Raw genomic sequence first — 19916 nt, 5'->3', positions numbered from 1 at the left:
TGCATCGTGGGATATTATAAGATTCCTGTTTCACACGTCTATCTCACCATATTCCGTTCTTTAAATACACATCTGGAGCAGCAGTTTGGTAACTGTGTCTAATACATATTCACCGTCTCTTTTGATTCTACGGATAAAAATAGCCTCTTTACTTTCAACAACACTTTATAAATGTGGCACCTTTTCGGCTGTTGGATAAAGGGTCTCTCCATCACTAACAACTTAGTATCACATCAATTTACATGAATGCAAATAGTATTCTTTATTTTCAGATCCCGCCCCTGAAGAAGGGACCCAGGAGTCCCGAAATGCATTGGGCCTTGTATCAACATCTGTATTGAATGTCAAATGTCATGCACCTCAAACCTTTTTAGGATACAATTTGTTTGTGTATTAACAAATGAAAATGTATTGATTTGATATTTGCATTATGGGAATATGTGCAATGCAAAAACATTTATATGCTAAGTGACACATGAAATAATGATGAATAATAATCCATAAACAGGAGAAAACTGGTTATTTCTGTTTGCAGAGGGAATGTTTATTTAAAGTATTTAATTCATTATAATATTTAGAACAGTCTGTTCTATGATAGGCACAGTGCTCACTGCATCCAGGATCCCATCCTGTTAGGTCACTAATACTTGTTGCATGTGAGGTCAACACATCGCAGCAGTGCAGCACCCTTGGTTTAATCTGTATGAAATTAAGATAAAAATCTAGTAACTAGTTGAGAGTGCTCCTCTAAAACCCAAGTTTATGATTTAGAGACTATCACAAAGGTTGCAGTGGAAGCAAGATATCTGCACAATCCCCAAATAATGTGGTCACTATTAAATATATAGAAAATAAAAGGGAGAGCAAGGACCAGATATTTGGGAATGTCTTTATCCCGGAGTACTTATTTTATAAACAACGTGGACGAACCCACTACAGACGACTCTGTAACACATATAGTGCCAGGCACCACTTAGGTTTGTAAGAAGAATGCTCACCCACCAACCTAGTTGGTGGCATGCTTCATCATTGGGTTCCAAACTGGGTAGCCGAATGCAGGATCATGAAGACCAATTATTAATCTTCTTTTTCTCCTCTCCTTCTTTTTTAATATATCATGGGTCTCTGGGAATAAAAAATTGGTCGGTAAGGTATCCCAGAGATATTTTTAAACTCACTACGTCACATCACACCACCAAAAATTCTGCTCCGCTGTAATCAGGCGTTGTAGCACAGCTGGGTATCATTCGGCAATCCCAGTTGGGAACCCAGTGATGAAGCATGCCACCAACTAGGTTGGTGGTGAGGGTTCATCTTACAAACCTAAGTGGTGCCTGGCACGATATGTGTTACAAAGTCGTCTGCAGTATTAAATATAGCCAAATTAGGACTGGTGCTACATCAGACTACAATCCTGCTACCAAAAAGTGTATATAGGGTAATTGCAAAGTAATCCCAAATCTGAAAATTCAAAATTGTCTGTAGCCCACAACAATTATTTATCAACAGTATGTCACATAACTTTATGATTTGTAAAATGTGTTCAAATATAAAACTAGAGTCATACAGTAGTCCACAGGAATATGTGTACAAACTCTATGTAGTAAAATACAGCCAAACATGCAATGCAGCTAATCTAGCAGCAGAGGAACAATGTTGTCCTATATGCAAACAAGGTACAGTGAGCTTCCTAAGTGTTTGGTACGTGTTCAGATTGGTCACATGTCAAATTTTGATATCATAGCTATAACAGATACAGCGGAACACAATAGGTATAACAAATACAGCCAGCACGTGTTTCGTCAAAATAACTTCCTCAGGGCTATTTAGGAATTCAAGTCATAGGTTATGTACCAAAACACTGTAGAGAAAGAACCACAATTTCAGTGAATCGTCCACTTACATGTTCCTATAACATAATCCCAGTCATGATTGAATGCACCAACTAGTACAAGTACAGCAAGAACAAGTACAGCAAGAAATATCCAAATTATGTAAATATTCTCAACAACCAAGTTCCGATCATGGCACATCAGTACTGGGACAAGAATGCCAGTATGTGCATCAGCAACCAAGTACAGTTGAGTACAAATGAATTAGCAGCCCAAGCATAAGAAGCAAGGGGTTTCGGAGTTTGTAAAAGACTACATTGCGGCGTTAATAAAACCTGTCTATCACATGTAAATTTGGATGGTTACGCATTCAAACAATCCTAACGTACAGGAGAAACTTGGGATCAATGGACACTTCTCATTAAAAGACATTATGGCTGTAATTAAAAAAGCTTAACTCTCAAGAAAGTGTGTTAAAGTGTGCAAGACTGCTTTGACTAAATCTGTGGTAAAAAAATCAGTCAAAAAAGGTCTTTCAAGGGAAAGTTTATCAAAAAGAGAAAGGCAAACTAACCTTCTTTTCTGAAAAGATGGATGTAGAGGAAGGTTCCTCAAGGAATTTCAAGCAACTTTTTAAAAAGTCCAAGGATATGTTGGCAACTTGCTATGGGTGTGGTAGTAAAGATGGCCTTGCTCATAATCAGTGTTGTCCTACACTAAAACAAAGATGTTCTAACCGTGGAGTAATTGGACGTTTTGTGAGAGTGTCTTGGAAAAAGCATTCTTCTTCTAATGTGATGTGTGTGGTGGAAACTTCAGATTGTGAGTTCTGAAGTAGTGATGATGAAAATAGTGGGATCTGTGTATTAAGTGTGGGTTACGAAATGACAGTTCTGAGTTACAACATTGTGGTAGATTGTGGCTCATTGTACACTGTTTTTTTTTTTTTTTAAACCTTTATTGACATTTCAACCAAAGACAAGTATGGGCCTACAACCCCCGGGGCCGGCCGCTAAGCAGTTAGATTAACAGAAAACAAATTTTAATCACAGGCAGCACATCGGGGAGCAGAATCTCCATGCTAGTATACTCTTGGCCACTTAGCAGCCCAAGTAGGAAACCAGGATATAAAAGGTTTTCATTTTATAATAGAGAATGGAAGGATCAGGTGCCAAACAATTTCCCAGTAGCGAAAAATGGCGGGCAGAATAGTAAACGTCAACAATAAACAGCAATCTATCAAGTCAATGGCGCTGAAACAGGAGGTTCAGGATGCGGAAGAATATCACGAGCCATGTGCGCCTGCAGTCCCCTGCCCTAAGACCCAGAAAGCACCACGGAAATTGAGGCACAAATGAAAAAGCAGTGTTTGACAGCGAAGGGAACCTACCGTACTGACCCCAGAAAAGAAAGACAAAGAAAGATAAGAGAAGAGAAAAGAGGCCATAGAAACAAAGTAAAAAACTAAAAAATCTCCTCCCCCAGCCCCCCACCCTGCACCTCTGCAGATGACTACGGACCCCCCCCCCCAGCAGTGTGCCTGTCGCCCCAGAACCAGACCCGAAATATAGAAGAAACAGAGAAAAAGGAGAAAGAAAAGAAACCCCACCTAACGGGGGAGTGGAGAGAGTATTAATAAACTGGAGGAGGGCCTTCAAACATGCCCCTGGCTTCTCCCTCCCGCACAATGTGTTCCTCCCCAAAGCAAACAGTAATCAACAAACATTTTCCCATGTCAAAGAAAAATGGGGAGCGTTATGCACCTATCACACTATTAGTTATGCCGTGAGAGCACGCAACCCCTGTGCCCGCCCGCCTATCAGATGACGACCTCTGAAGCATCAGTCTTATCCTTGGCCTCTCTTTGCGAATCCACCGATGCATACCCATCGACCCAGTGCCATGTCCAATGTTACGAGGAAAAGGAGCGTCCAAGAAAGAACCGGAAGCGACACACACATGTAGGGTAGACGTCTCTGAATACCAACACAGTCATCATTATGAAGGATCATCTTTCCCAGTACTGCCCCAGGACATGCACTGCACACAAGGTCCAGGATGTAGGAATCAGCCAGAGCAGGCGACCATTGCTTGATTATTGCCTGGGTCGCCGGAGGCTGTGCGTGGGACAAAGCCACCACCTTCTGCTCAAATCTAAAACCTCCGGAACAGACCCGACCTACAGCCAGCCGACCACACGTTGGCACATTGTCAGGAATTTCCAGCTTCCCCCTAGTCACCGGGGCGGCCACAACACTGTCCTCCTGTGTGAAGTAAAACAAGTCCCTGGTTACCTGGGGACAGGCAGATCGCAACTGTTCCGACGCGATACCATCAAGCTTTCTCCCCAGTACCCAGGCGCCGTGAACCAGGGTGGAACGAAGGGCACCGAGAGCTTCGAGAAGGTCACCGTACCCCAGCACAGCTCCTCGCGCCCGCTGCGCTACACTCCTCTTGGCCACACACTCCCAATCTTGCTGCGACCCAGTGTACAGGATGATAGAATCCATCCTATCAAGATGGCCGCAGGGTAGTTCCACCCCAGATTGGGACCGGGTCTCAGGCACAAGCGCATCAAGTTCCATGGTACTGCAAACAGGGTTCCGGGGGCAGGCAAAATATGTATCCGGTGTATGGTCACAGGTAACAGTTATCCTCACCCTGGACGAGCGCCCGCAAAAATCCGGGAGCAGCCCGCGAAAATCGGGACAAGTTACAGGCAGCGTCCGAGCAGCTCACTGGCGAGGGCTCAGGCAATTACCGAAGAATCTTGGAATTGCCACCTCGGGCATGCACTCGTTCCGCTACGCCCAGTGGTAGGAATGACCACGGCGAAATTCAGGCCAATATCCGCACCGCTCCGGTATTCCGACTCCCCCCAGTCACCAATGGCCGCTGTTGTTGAACTGCCGCCCGGCCATGTTGTCCACTCGAGGTCCCGGTTCCAGGGTTGCACAGGCCGCAAACTTCAAGTGAACATTTCTCCGGCGGTACCGCCGCCAGAAACTTCAGAATCACGCGATCGGTTGCCGCTCTCAATCACCAACACGGGCAAATAGCGCAGGCAAAGGATCTCATGCAGGATATCTGTGCGGGATGCGGAGGTTCACGGAGCCGAGAGCCTACGCTGCCGTCCCGATCGCCATCTTGGCTCCTCCCCCATTGTACACTGTTTTTGATATGGCAGCGTGGGAGGAAAGTTTGCAAACATAATAGGGAAGGATTTAGAAACCCCAGTCATACATCACAAAAGTTTCAATAGTGAGCCGATTCACTTAATATGGTTCAGATCTTTCTTTTGAATTCAAAGGTATGAAGTCTTTTTGAAAATTATTTTGTAGCAGAGGGACGCTCTGTGCTTCTATGGCTTGACCAACGTTTGTTGAGCATTACCTCTTAGATCCAAAAACACGAGTTGAAATGTTACTTATGAGTGGTAATGAGGATTTTGGTTGGACATTAATTAAGGGATTTCCATGTATGTTTTAAGGAGAAGAGGTAAGGTGGGAAGGATTTTCACACTTGATAGTGCTGAAGGAGTTAGTAGATCGATTTTCCTGCAATGTCAGGAACATCTCTATATGAAACAAGGGAAAGTAGAAATGGAAGTTGGTAAATTACAATAGGCTGGGATCATTAAAGCTGCCAAATCAACAGAACAACATCCCCCCTTGGTTGTGGACAGATACACCACTGGTCAAATCAGAATATGCCTGGATGAGACTAATGCTGGGGTTGTCAACTATATAGAAAATGTTTTTTCTGCTGTGTCTGTTATGCCAGCTGCAGAATTACCCCTTCCTGCTCTGGACCTCAGTATTACTGTGGCGACAAAACATCCAGATGATCACCCTGTCCAAGTGTTATGAACTCCCTTACAATGGAGGCATGCGGCACCAGATATACTACAGGACATCTCTTCTCGTCATAAACGAATGGTGGTTCAATAACACAGCAGTCCCCACATTTGTCACCGAGCAGTGGGTGATGCAGGAGACCCCCCGCTTGCACCTCACAGAAGCCTCGAAAGTGACTCTCCAGCTTTGGAGGGAGACCCATACAGTCCTTGGGGAGGAGGGATGCTTGAAGAAAGAAACCCTGTTATGGCAAGGAACACAGCTGTACAGGTTATGACCCTTGAGGGCGTCAAACCTTGGGACTGCATAGGCATCTCCAAGTTGGGGGATGTGCTGTCAATCATAAAAATCTTGCAGGAGTACACCTGACTCGTTTGACCGGCTGAGAAAATCTTTGGTGGGTGATTTGGGGCAACTGACTAACAATGGATGGAGGTCCGCTCCTCCCCCCATTAGACGGTGATTGCCTCGCAGTTCCACCTAATACAGTGGAAATACCTACACAGAGTCTACTGTACACAGGAGAGACTAAGGAAAATGCCTGCGCTGCTGATCGGAAAGAGGTGACTTTGCCCATATGGTTTGGTCATGTGAGCGACTGGTTCCCTTTTGGCAGGGGGTGTTGTCCTACCTGGAACGAGTGTTGGATTGGGTACTGCCCTGGGATCCCAAGTTGGCTCTCCTTCACACTACGGAAGAGCTAGACTCTAACATATATCGCAATGCCCTGCTGTGGCTGGGTCTGGTATAGTGAAAAGGGATATCGCCAGGGCCTGGGAAGACAGAGACCCTCTGTCCTTGGAGCAGTGGAAACTTGGGCTGGATCAATTTATGAGCATGGAGGTTCCTGTCTACAAGGGCAGAGGTTCCCCACCTAAACATGATAAAATATGGGCTGTATGGAGTCAACCCCGGGGCATTGCACTTCAAAGAGTTGAAATCCTTGTCATTTCCTGGACGGGGAAATGCAGTCTTATGATGGCAAAACCTAAAGTGTAGTTATGGGGGGCACGAACATTGGAGACTAAGGATCGAATGCTGGCTGGATTTGAGGAGGGGTAGTTTCCATTCTTGTTTTTCTACTTATTGCAAATAAAGTGAAATGCAATGTCATAGGCTCAATTAGTCGCTCCTTTGCTATTGTATTTGGTCTGTTCCATATGTGTCTGGTGTGTCAACTTTGTATAAAATCAATAAGATATTGTCATAAAAAATCAGGTTATGCATCCAGGTACACTTGCATCAAGCAAGTGAAGGCCTGTGTTAGGCACACCCATTGGGTGCTATCAATTTGTCCGTGCGCTGTTTAGGTGGACCTCAGCAGACACAGTATTCCAGAGGCTTATCTACCAGTTGCCCAATATTTGCAAGCGTGTCATGTTTTTTCAAGATGACATCTTGTTCATATCAAAAAGTAGAGGAGAACATGATGGACATTTAAAAAATATACTAAATGTGTTGGGGAAAAGGGCTGACAAGTGATTTTAAGAAATATATTTTTGCTGTGCGATCTATGTGATACTTGGAGCATGAAATGAGTGAGAAGGGCTTTATGCCCTAGATGGAATTAGTTGAAGCAATCGAGGATGCCCCGGTTCCAACATGCATAAATGATGTAAGATCCTTTGTAAGGTTATCAGAGTTTTATTCAAAATTTGTACACGACTTTGGTAGTAAAACTCATGTCTTGAGGCGAGACAATTGTTAAAGAACAAATAGAACTTTTAGTGGAACGAAAAACTTTAAGATATTTTTAATGCACAAGGATTTTACCCCAATGTCAGGAGTATATTGAACAGGGATACTAGCGGAGAGGTATAGAAGCTGTGTGGGCCCTAATTGAACCAGATAGAAAGGAAGTCACCGTGGCCTCATGCTTTCTTTCTCCCACTGAAAAACACTACCCTGACATTGAACGAGGAACGCTAGCATTCATTGGGGGATGGAGCACTTTAGGCAGTATGTTTGGGGCTCAGTGTTTGTTCTTAGGACCAACCCTAAACCAGTTACCAAGGTTTTGACTATTGAGGGGTTTATTGAAAGCCTCCCCGTATTGCCAGGATGTCAATGAGACTGATTCTAGATACAGAGTGGAATATGTTTCAGGCATTTAAGAACAGGGTCGTAGACTTCCTAAGGAAGGCACCTCTGACTTGTACATGAAATGATTGGGAGGAATACGAGGAATAAACTGTGGCCAGTGTGGATTTGTATGACCCTGTTGCCATTTCACAGGCTAAGCGGGTTAAGGGTTACCTTGGGGATGACACCTTAGTAGAAGCCTCTGGGAATGGTATTGTACACAGAAACCCCTCACTTATATGCAGTTGAGCGTTTCAACAAGGTGATTATAGGAGTTGTCCAGATGGCCAATAAAAAACAAGAAATGTGGAGCACTGGAGGTGAAAAAGTGATTTGAGAGCACCATTTGACATCTACCTTAATTGGGTTTAGTCCTTTCAAAATCTTGACAGGAAGAGGTCCTTTACCTAAGGACAGCTTGAGGTAATATATGGGAATAGAAAGAGGAAATGGTTGCATGATGTTGTGACGAGAACCATCAATTGAGTTAAAGATGTTTTAACTAGTGTTATGATTGCATGGATGCTGCTAAAATGGTGGATCTAGAGGTTCTGTGTGAATGTGGGAAGAAGGGGACAAGTCCAGCAAGGGTGGTAGCAAGTTTTTGCAGCCTTTGAAAATAGTTACATTGCAATCTAATTCTGCAAAGTTGAATGGAATGGTGTGGCATCTTAGCATATTGTCAAGATACAAGGGTGATGCCAGTGTGGCTCAAGAAGCCATTCTTGTTGAAAAGTTCCTGTGGTTGTGGTTGGAAGATGAAGTGTCTGGTTGTGTTTTCTGTTATCATGATCTTGCCCATTGAAGAGAAGATCCAGGCATTGAAGTATGCAGGTCTGATGGGGCCATGTCACCATTGGTGGTTCAGTCAGAACTTGAGGATCCAGGTATAAGTGTGGGCTTGTGATGTCAGTTCCAAACAATTAGGAGTATGCATTGTGGGTTGACAATCCTCTTTGTGTGTGTGTGTTTCCTGTGTTATATCCATCAATGCATTAAATCCTGTTCCCGTTTCATGCTTTATTTTGAGTTATATGTTGTGTTTTTATTTCTTTTGTCATCACCTTTTTAGTGTTATTATTGTTTTGATTTAGTTTGTTTTATTGATAGTGTAAGGAGAGAATGTGTTCTGTTTACTTTTTCTGCATGTGCTGTATATGTCATGGGTTTATTCTGGTCCTAGAGTTGCATTTTATAAGGTACTGTCTGAGGGTGGCCATTACCTAGGGGAGCCGAGGAGTGGAGCTGCTTTCTCGGCGTTACACCAATAAACTACTATGGTCTACTTAAGAGCTCCTGTCTGTTCTTGCCACCAGTAGTATTATCATACACCTTATTTTGGACTCTGTGCTGTTAAAGAGAGTGAGCTAAATTGCTGAAGCCCTTGCATTTTCTGCAGTTGACGTTTTGCCTCTCTGATCTGCAGGTAGCATACATGGGCACCACGTTTGTTGGATACATTGGAATATGGACTGGCCTGAAACCACATCAGTTTACCATCTCTGGGGATCAGCGAGGTAAGCAAAGATCCTTCACAATGCAGATTAATGATCAGTGTGAACAATAATGCAGCAGGTTGTTTTGGTGAGTTGTGGGGACATAGAACCTGCCCTGGCTGTTGCTGTTGGCATGCGTCCCAACAAAGATCAGATGTTCCGAGTTTACCAGCAGTTGTGAAATAATGATTGCCTTTTATGATCTAGGACGTACGTTATCGGTTGTATGGTTGCCCCCACTTCTGTTGGATGAAGGACATGTTGGTGGTGATACTTGTACCTTAATTATAAACAAAAGTGCCTGGGCCCACGTTAGGAGGCCACTCAGTTTGCACCACACATTGCCACTGTGCCTACACAACTACCATCCGTCACACTGCTGCAAGTGTGACAATTCAGAGTGTTCGAGGCCGCCAAAGCTTTAAGAATGGCTTGGGTGGCAGGCATTAGTTATTTAATATGTTTATTGAGTTAACAAAACAACTGTTTTTCTACTCATCTTTAAATTACACAAACAGCGCCACCATGCGGCAGCTGACATAAGAGCAGGTTCCAGCAATTAAGTATTCCAACAAAAAGACCCAATCTACTTGGTACAGAGATACTTTCAACACTATGTGAAAAAGGATTGAGAAGTATAAGCTTAACTTCTTCTGACCCACTCCCCACCATCTAGATTTGTAAGAGGGGTCCCTGATTCACAAGAGTCTGTACTGATATAAAATCTGCAAGAACCTTATCCAAATGTAGCTGTCACCGTGTTCAAAAACCAATTTGTGAAAAAAAAAAACGTATAGTCACAGAGGTAAACAACCCACACCATGAGTTTCAGTGAAAAATGTGTGCAAAACAAGGTAGAACCTCACGTGCGCAACACCACAGCGGGCTGACACTGATTAGATTATCACCAGTACTGCCACGTTTCTCAACATAGGTTACAACCTTGGGCAAAAAAAAAAAACTGGACAGATGTACCAGAAAAATTAATCAACAAAGGTGAACATATGTGAACATATGTGAACATCACACACAATAGTCCCAAGTTAAAATTGATAAAGAGCCATGGCCACCATAATTTTATTCTTAGCTCATGGGTCAGTTCAAAAATAAAAAGTGCTGTATCTTGACAGACAAAATGCCGTTAAGCCGACATGTTTCATTGCTTTACTCTTATGGCAATTTCTTCAGGGCAGCAGGACTTCGCCACCTTCTCAGCACACTTGTGGCGAACTATCTGTGACTGCGTAAAACAAAAGGGCAGGTTCTTGCCATTATACACTGAACGCCAAAACGGAACACCTCAACACCACACTCTATTCATACACTCTTTTGTATAAAAATACATCAAAAGCCATCATTACCCGCTGTCAGCCAAGGTTTCTCATACCAGCTCGACACCGCGTCAAACAGGCACTGTCATCTTTTCAGTGATCCTGACGTTCTGTAGGGGAATAATTCAAATCAAAGTTTATCCACATAACATTAATGTCGAAAGCTCTGCTCTTCGTATCTTGGTGACAAAGAGATCGTTTCGCACTTCCACACCCCTTTTACTTCTATGGTGTATATACTGTTGATTGTTAAAATCTATTGCCCTTCTCAGCTGCAAATCCATCATCAATTTCAAAACCGCACTCGTGCCGGTTTCAATACCAATCGGCATCAAACTGATCTTATCAGGCACGCAACTGCCTCTATTTCCAGCCAATGCTTTAGTGCCCACCCAGCTAACATAGCTACACATTCGAATGCGCATTCACATTAAGAGCAACAGTAGTCATTCCTGCATCTCTGACCGCTATTGCCTGGATCTTACCGCGAGTCAGTCGCGTCCCGAGCTTCGTCTCAGCCGCGTAAAGCCTTCCGCACGTCTCACCATTATACACACCGGCTCTTACGCAAATAACGTTTTTCTTCCATGTCACGTGATATGTAAAAAAAGGGTCAGCGCCATCTTTAAACAGGCAATCACTCATTGCCTTTCTCCCTATATCCTCATAATCCCACTCGTTCAAATAAGACAATGAGGCAACCATGTCATAATCAAGTAAATATTTGCCAGAGTACAAATATTTACAACCCAACACAACTCGTGTTTGGCATCGACGATTCACCCGATTTAGTACTTGCATAGGGGGATAAGTCAAAAACAAGCATGGGGCTCCCATCTAATATTCAGGATTAGTGAAAACCATCATCTTTAAAAACAAATTTACTTTCACTGTCGACTTTTAAATAACTTTATTGAGACACCTTTATATCTCAATTAAAGATTATCTCCCCCATCATATTAGGCATCGCTCCCATTGGGCAAATTCGCAAGCCACTTGATCGCAGTGTTTGCTGTATTCAAAGCCCTACATTGTATGCCACCACCCAATCATTTTTACTGAGGTGCCACAACCGGGCTTGTTTCAAGGAATACATAGATACTCTCCTGACACAAAGGGACAGCCGTCCATTTCATGCGGAAATTCTATTCCATTCAATACAGTCATTCAATCCAACCTTATCTACTCTTTCAGAAAAGATCCAACGCGCTTCCTTACTGGCTAGTAGTCAATCCATATTGAAGACCTCACCTTTTAGTCTCTCCAATACTGTCCAAGTCAAGGATCTAGCGTCATGCCTCTCAGTGACAAAATGCTGGACAAATCTCGTAGTCAATTTTCCTATCCTGATGGTACATCAGATGTTCCTGTATACGTATCTTGACTTTCCTCGAAGTCAACCCAATGTAATGCAGCCCGCATCTACACGTAATGCGATAGATAACGTTGGCTGTATTACAATTGGTAAATTGGGTCAAATGCCAGATTCTACCATCCGTCAATGTTACTCCTATTGGATTTTGAAGTCAGATCGCATACAGAACACGACCCACATGGATAATGGCCTGCAGGTAGAGTGGATGTGGATTTTTCAATTTTTGAGCGTGAATGCACTAATTTATCCTTCAAATTGCATGCTCTTTTAAATGCAAACCTAGGGGGAGGCATCTTGAAGTCTGCTGTTGACAATAAGTCACAATTTTTACGCATCATTTGTCTAAGTTTACTAGCTAACGGATCATACGTCATAACAACTGGTGCACATTCACTTTTTGATCTTTGATTCTTTTCCAATAGAACACTCCGTGGAGTATTCAAGGCTATTTTTCTTGCATTTTTTACCACTGTTCTTGGATACTGTCTCTGAATCAATTTATCACACAGGACCTCAGATTGTTGCATAAAATCAACCGTGAAAGAACAGTTTCTCCTGTAACGAAGAAATTGGCCCACTGGCAAATTATCTCTGAGGGCCCGTGGATGGAATGAATTAAAATGCAACAAAGAATTTCTGTCCGTTGCTTTTTGATGGACCGTCGTTCTTAATTGACCCTGTTCAGCATGGATATCAAGATCCAAATAGGTAGCAGACTGACGGCTGTACGCCCAAGTAAATCTAAGGCTTTCATCTAGCGTATTCAGCCGATTGAGAAACAGCAACAGCTCATCCTCATTGCCTGCCCAAATGCATAGAACATCATCAATATACCGCTTCCAGAGGCGAGGGATTGGCTGGATGGTAAATATGATGCTCTTCAAACTGGCCTACATAAATGCAGGCCAGACTGGGCGCAAAAGTTGCACCCATTGAAGTACCAGAGACTTGTAAAAACAAGTCGTTCTTGTAACAAAAATAGTTCCTAGTAAGTGCACTTTCAATGCATTGTAATACAAACGACTGTGGTGTGTCGTAGAACCATTCTTGTTCATCCAGAGCACGAGCTGCTGCCACCAGCGTCGCATCCTGGGGTATACAAGTATATAGTGACTCGATGTCAATAGTCACTAAAAATTCAGATCGTATATCGTAACTAGCAGTCTCTAGTACATTCAGGATATCTCTAGTATCCTGCACAAAGGAAGTTTGTTTGATAACTGACTCTCTGAGAAAAATATCCGCAAATTGCGAAAGGGGCTCAAGGACTGATTGCACCCCCAAGACAATAGGACGTCCGGGGGGTGGCCGTACGGCCTTGTTAATTTCCGGTAAAATATAGAAGGCCGGTGTCCTAGGTTTGACATTAACAAGGAACTCAGCTTCTTTAACAGTAATCCATTTCTTTTCTTTTGCTGCGGATACCATAGTTTTAATGATATCTAATAGTTCATTTACAGGATCACGGGTCAAGGGTTGATAGTTTTCACGTTTGCCCAAAAGCCTCAACACCTCTCCTTCATAATCCTTAGTATTCATTAAAACTCTTGCACCACCATTGTCCGCTGATTTTATAGTGACAAGGGGGTTATCCTGCAGACTTTTGACAGCCGTAGAGGCTTCGTAGGTGATTCAATATGGATAGACACTGCTTAGCTTTTACAGATGAGCAAATAGCTGCGATTTTATCTGGGTGAATCGTCGATGCCAAACACGAGTTGTGTTGGGTTGTGAATATTTGTACTCTGGCAAATATTTACTTGATTATGACATGGTTGCCTCATCGTTTTATTTGAACGAGTGGGATTATGAGGATATAGGGAGAAAGGCAATGAGTGATTGCCTGTTTAAAGATGGCGCTGATCCTTTTTTTACGTATCACGTGACATGGAAGAAAAACGTGATTTGCGTAAGAGCCGGCGTGTATAATGGTGAGACGTGCGGAAGGCTTTACGCGGCTGAGACGAAGCTCGAGACGCGACTGACTCGCGGTAAGATCCAATAGCGGTCAGAGATGCAGGAATGACTACTGTTACTCTTAATGTGAATGCGCATTCGAATGTGTGGCTATGTTAGCAGGGTGGGCACTAAAGCATTGGCTGGAAATAGAGGCAGTTGCTCGCCCGATAAGATCAGTTTGATGCCGATTGGCATTGAAACCGGCACGAGTGCGGTTTTGAAATTGATGATGGATTTGCAGCTGAGAAGGGCAATAGATTTTAACTATCAACAGTAAATACACCAAAGAAGTAAAAGGGATGTGGAAGTGCGAAACGATCTCTTTGTCACCAAGATACGAAGAGCTTTCGACATTAATGTTATGTGGATAAACTTTGATTTGAATTATTCCCCTACAGAACGTCCATATTGCAAAAGGGTTTTGAAATACAGGATCACTGAAAAGATGACAGTGCCTGTTTGACGCGGTGTCGAGCTGGTATGAGAAACCTTGGCTGACAGTGGGTAATGATGGCTTTTGATGTATTTTTATACAAAAGAGTGTATGAATAGAGTGTGGTGTTGAGGTGTTCCGTTTTGGCGTTCAGTGTAGAATGGCAAAAACCTGTCCTTTTGTTTTACGCAGTCACAGATAGTTCGCCACAAGTGTGCTGATAAGGTGGACGAAGTCCTGGTGCCCTGAAGAAATTGCCATAAGAGTAAGGCAATGAAACATGTCGGCTTAACGGCATTTTGTCTGTCAAGATACAGCACTTTTTATTTTTGAACTGACCCATGAGCTAAGAATAAAATTATGGTGGCCATGGCTCTTTATCAATTTTAACTTGGGACCATTGTGTGTGATGTTCACATATGTTCACCTTTGTTGATTAATTTTTCTGGTACATCTGTCCAGTTTTTTGTTTTGCCCAAGGTAGTAACCTATGATGAGAAACGTGGCAGTACTGGTGATAATCTAACCAGTGTCAGCCCACTGTGGTGTTGCGCACGTGAGGTTCTACCTTGTTTTGCACACATTTTTCACTGACACTCATGGTGTGGGTTGTTTACCTCTGTGACTATACAGGTTTTTTTTCACAAATTGGTTTTTGAACATGGTGACAGCTACATTTGGATAAGGTTCTTGCAGATTTTATATCAGTACAGACTCTTGTGAATCAGGGACCCCTCTTACAAATCTAGATGGTGGGGAGTGGGTCAGAAGAAGTTAAGCTTATACTTCTCAATCCTTTTTCACATAGTGTTGAAAGTATATCTGTACCAAGTAGATTGGGTCTTTTTGTTGGAATACTGATTTGAGTGGGGGATGACCCAATCTCGTTTTTTTCCCCTTTAGCTCCTTGTTGATATGTCCAGCAATTAAGTGCCAGTGCCGAACACTGGAAACCACTGGCTCAAATTAAGCACTGATTATAACCAGATTTTTGCACTCACTTGGTATGACTGCACCATAACAACTTTGGCAGAAATTTACCGCATGTCCTGCACGTTGGGTAGACAAGGACATCACTACTGCCCTTGCTTCTCATACTTACATGAGTAACCGGTTGAATCTCTTGAGACCAAATTAAGATATTGTTTAACGGCCAGAGTGGGCACTGCTGGATGGCTTGTTAAACTATCTAGTTTACCCTCAAATACATTACCAGCTGCACTGGAATCCTGGTAGACCATTGAGAACCTTTTGCAGGTTAATGCAGGTCATATTTAAAGTTGTATTCAAGGGAGAGAGTGGTTGCAGTTTTGACACAAGGCCAGCCTTCGTGTGTGGGCCTACAGCTTCCATCAGAACAGCAGCAGAGATACTCCAGCTGTGGGTGCTCAGACCAATGATCATCAAGCTTTAGTAAAGCCAATAGGACACACATTATTGCACCTTTGGGCTTTGGCAGTGCTTTTTCTAATGGTGTGGCATATCGGCTAAAATAAAAAAAATGGTTGTTTGCCAGTATGGAACAGCATCTGGAAAAAAGTATGATGATGGATTTGTGCACTTGTGTCACTGTGCATGTGTGTGCATTCATAATGGTGTGGCACCAATTTAGGTTTGGATCTAATTCATTGTTGCATTATGTTGAATGCCCATTTTCAAACAGTAAAGTTAACAAAAATTGCACTAAAACACTTTTTTTAAAAGAAGAGAATGGCCCATTTACAAATTGCAGCTACCAGAACCTCTAGCAAAGAAAGAAAAAAACGCAGTGAGAGCGCGAGGAAAGTTGACACCAACAAGCAAATGGCAAAGTGGTTAAACTAATAGAACAGCTGAGTGGGAGATGCGGGTAAGCGACAGACTAGCTATGGGGGGTTGAGAAAATACGTGTGCTCTAATTGAGTGCTAGAAGCAAAAAGAAACCAGCATTGGCAAAGTCAAAAGGTCTGGCACCGGCCACCAGCCTTTTGTCAATTCTTGTTTTGTTTTGTCATGGTTTATGTAAAACTTTATTGTTTGGGAAGATGCTGGACCTTCAATAATCTAAACAACTGCTTTAGCTAAAGGCAAATGTTTTGTTTTGGACTCAAAAAGTACATTCCCTGGCACTGAAGGTAACTACTTTGTGTGTTGGTGCATTCTCTGTAAAGGGACAGTAATCTGTAACTCATATTAAAGTCAGCCAAGGGCTGAAGTAGGCTGACACAATGCTCCTCGATGAATGCTGGAGTGGGTGGAAGAAAAACATTTAATGACAGAACCACAGGCTAATGGGTAAAATGTTGCTGAATACCCCATAGATAATTATGTTATACACATGATTTTAGCAAAATCAGCACATATTGGTTAACACAGACTTGAAGATGTTAATCAGTCTGGCATTGGCTGACGACTCTTGCCTTTGGGAAAGAAGGCAAGAAAGAAAGAAAGAAGGAAAGAAAGAAAGAGGAAGGCAAGAAGGAAAGAATGAAAAAGGAAGGCAAGAAGGAAAATAAAGGAAGTCAAGAAAGAAAAGAAAATAGAAGGAAAGAAAAAAAAGGAAGGCAAGAAAGAAGAAAAAAGGCAAGGAAAAAGGCAAGAAAGAAAGAAGGCAAAAAAGAAAAGGGAAAGGGAAAAACAGAAACGAAAGTAGAGGAAGAAAGAGGAGGCAATAGAAAGAAAAGAGAAAAAAGAAGGAAAGAGGAGAGAAAAAAGGAAAGAAGCAAATAATATAAGAAAGGGGAAAGAAAGAAGCGACTAGAAAGGCAAGAAAGAAAGGAAAAGGGGAGAAAGAATGAAGGAAAGAAATAAGAAAATAATTGAAAGGAAAATCCAAAGAAAGGAAGGAAGGAAGAAAGAAAAAGAATAGAATGAAAGACGAATGCAAGATTGGAAGAAAACAGGAGGGAAGAAGGAAGGAAAGAAATTAAAGAAAGAAGGAAAGAAAGACGGAATGACAGAAAGAAAGGGTTGCACAGACAGAGCACCATTATGAGTTTCATGTGAGCTGCTGGTAATTCTGTGAAAAAGCAGCAGTCAGATCAAACAGGCAAGGCCATGTCACAAGGAATTTACAACAGCATTGGTAGGAGACAGGAACTGATAAAGCTGGAATGTCCCCTATGCTCTCATCTGGTAGCAGGCGTCCTACCGTCACATCAGGTGCTCCAAACAAAGGCTACACTAAAGTAATAATAAAGAAAAAACATAAAGAGTGGCACTGATGGGAAGTACCTTGCGTATGGATGTGCTTCTTGTGAAAGGGCTAAATGCATTCACTCAAAATGAAGTTAGCTAGTGACTGAAGTAGGCTGACACATTGCCCCATATTATATGCTGAAGTGGGCAGAAGCAAAATGTGAATTACACAAGATAAGACCAATGGATCAATAGAGGCTGCTGAAAGCCCCTTTATGTGAGTATATTATACATATAACTTTAGTATAATCAGGAGGTCTTGGTTAACGCCAGACCCAAAAAGTAGTTCTATAATGTGGGGCGATGGAAGGATCCAAGTCATGTCAAGATAAAAAGGATGATGAAGAAGCTATCGTCCAGGGGAGGAACAATCACAAGAAGAGGACGAAAAGTAATAGTATAAGATGTAAACAAATTTGATTGACAAGAAAGCCAAACAATGGGAACCTAAAAATGTACTCTGCTTGACTATCATAAAACATCACAGCACGGCAGAGATATTTCTCAAGAAATCTGACATGAACATGTGCTATTATAAAGAACTGCTCCAGAGAAAGCTTAAGTTGCGACAGACCTCCGAGCTGCAATGCCTTTTCAAAAACTCTTAGAAGGGCTTTTTGTTGGCCCAAAATTCCCTATCCAAGTAGCCTGCAACAGTTAAGTGACTCTCATCCCAGGGGTTACAGCCCTGACTTTTTAGCCAACGCATATTGCATTCTGGAACTTGCAGCTTTTCATTTTAAATTGTAAATATTGACAAAAAAACCAAGTGCTATTGTTTAAAGGCCAGGGATGACTAAAAGCGTCACAAGTGACATCTGACCACATGCCAGCTATACCACTTGCATCGCAACTCCGTGACAGGGGAGAAATTGCATGGAGGGTACTTCAACCCAACAGATAAAAGAAATAGAATGTTTTAAGAAAATATGTAGTTGCAAGTTCTTAAGTCTTGTTTGTAGCTCATCCAGTCCCAGTTTGGGATATGTGTTCTGGTGCTTGTAGTCCTGTTTTTTTTTATAAACAGGACTACAATTCACAAAAAGCAAAGCCAAAACATGTACTGTATGAGTTGCTCATGCATGGACCTAGCAAACTGTTGAGCTGTGTGCTTTACTGCTCTTTAGTATGAGAAATATGTTGATGTCCTGCTGTTCATAAAAGTACAAATCATCTTGCTGTTGTCATGTTTTGATGGATTGGGGTAGTGCAGTGCTAAACCTCTGTTTTATTTGTATTTATTGGTAGTTTTCTAGCTACCATAATACTACAACTGCATTTTATTCAAAAGCATAAGGGTCACAAACCAACCCCATCCCTCCTCCCTCATCCTTGTCATGAGACCAAGATTTGTGGTCCAATGGAAAGCAGACATCACGATCGTGTTGTGACTGCCATGATTTGTTCTTCCTGAAAATTGCAAGGGTTTGAGAGCTGTATCTATTTCAGCAGCTTATTGGTCAGTTTTTGATGTGTCACAAGTTAGCAGGAATGCCAGTAACGGGCCCTAGATGTCTCTGAGTCTCTTTACAGGTGGTAGGACTTTATAATAAAGATCTAACCGATCATTACAGGAAACTAGGTCTTCCACCCGTTGTTTTATATTCGGTGCTTAAGCCCTTCCCCAGACATAGACCACTCTCCTTTTAGCCATCAGCGAGACCACAGAGATAAATCTGCGCGTTGTCACTGGAATCTCATTGGTATATCCTAACACTGACGCCTTCAGGGACAGTGTCAGTCTTCCCAATCATCTTGGTAAATGTATCAAGTACCTCTGTCAAGTATCTACTGATTGATGAGCAGAGCCAAGGTAGGTGTAAGGAATTTGCCTTCAGTGTAAAGCTTCTCCCACACTTCGCATAGTCTCGTAGCCTAGCCCTGTATAGTTTGTGTGGGGTGTGATACGTTTGGTTTGTCAACTTAAATTGTAATCGTAGCCGAACATTCGCTTGGAGGCAGCTTATCAGATCACCGTAGTTTCACACCGTGCTTGTGATTTCATACCCCAGTTTGTGCTGCCATCTCGTCTTGGCCTTTGGCACTACCCTGGGGTCCTCACTTTGAAGCGTGAAGTATAATTTAGTGACTATGCGTTTGTGTGCGGTATTTTTGATAAGTAGCATTAGTGATTTGCAGAGAGTGGGTTCCCGCAGGAATGTTGGGTACAGACTTTTGCAGAGGGCTCTGAGCCGATGATAATGGAAGGCCTCCAGTACAGAGGCTCCACGCCCTCCGAGGGACCTAGATGCTCTAGAAATTTGGAGTTTGGGAAGAGGTCTACTAACTGATGGATACCCCATTTCCATAATGTCTACCCTATTGACTATTCCTTCGTCAAGTTTATTAGAGGGAAATGTGTTAGTGATTGCTC

At 42.6% G+C, this 19916-nt stretch overlaps 1 protein-coding gene across 2 annotated transcripts in view; it reads left to right on the top strand.

Moving 5' to 3' along the window:
- NAAA (N-acylethanolamine acid amidase) overlaps positions 1-19916 on the top strand; it is a 239719-nt gene that overhangs the window by 96277 nt on the left and 123526 nt on the right. For both annotated transcript variants that reach the window (XM_085640978.1, XM_085640979.1), the window contains exon 4: positions 9198-9288. In XM_085640978.1, coding sequence (XP_085497104.1) covers positions 9198-9288 — 91 coding nt within the window. The remainder of the gene's footprint in view (positions 1-9197; positions 9289-19916) is intronic.

This window comes from Triturus cristatus, chromosome 2_2, assembly GCF_964204655.1.
Source record: "Triturus cristatus chromosome 2_2, aTriCri1.1, whole genome shotgun sequence".
In the NCBI taxonomy this organism is placed as follows: Eukaryota; Metazoa; Chordata; class Amphibia; order Caudata; family Salamandridae; genus Triturus; species Triturus cristatus.
The sequence above is the reverse complement of the archived record's forward strand: the minus strand, read 5'-3'. Positions and strand labels throughout refer to the sequence as shown.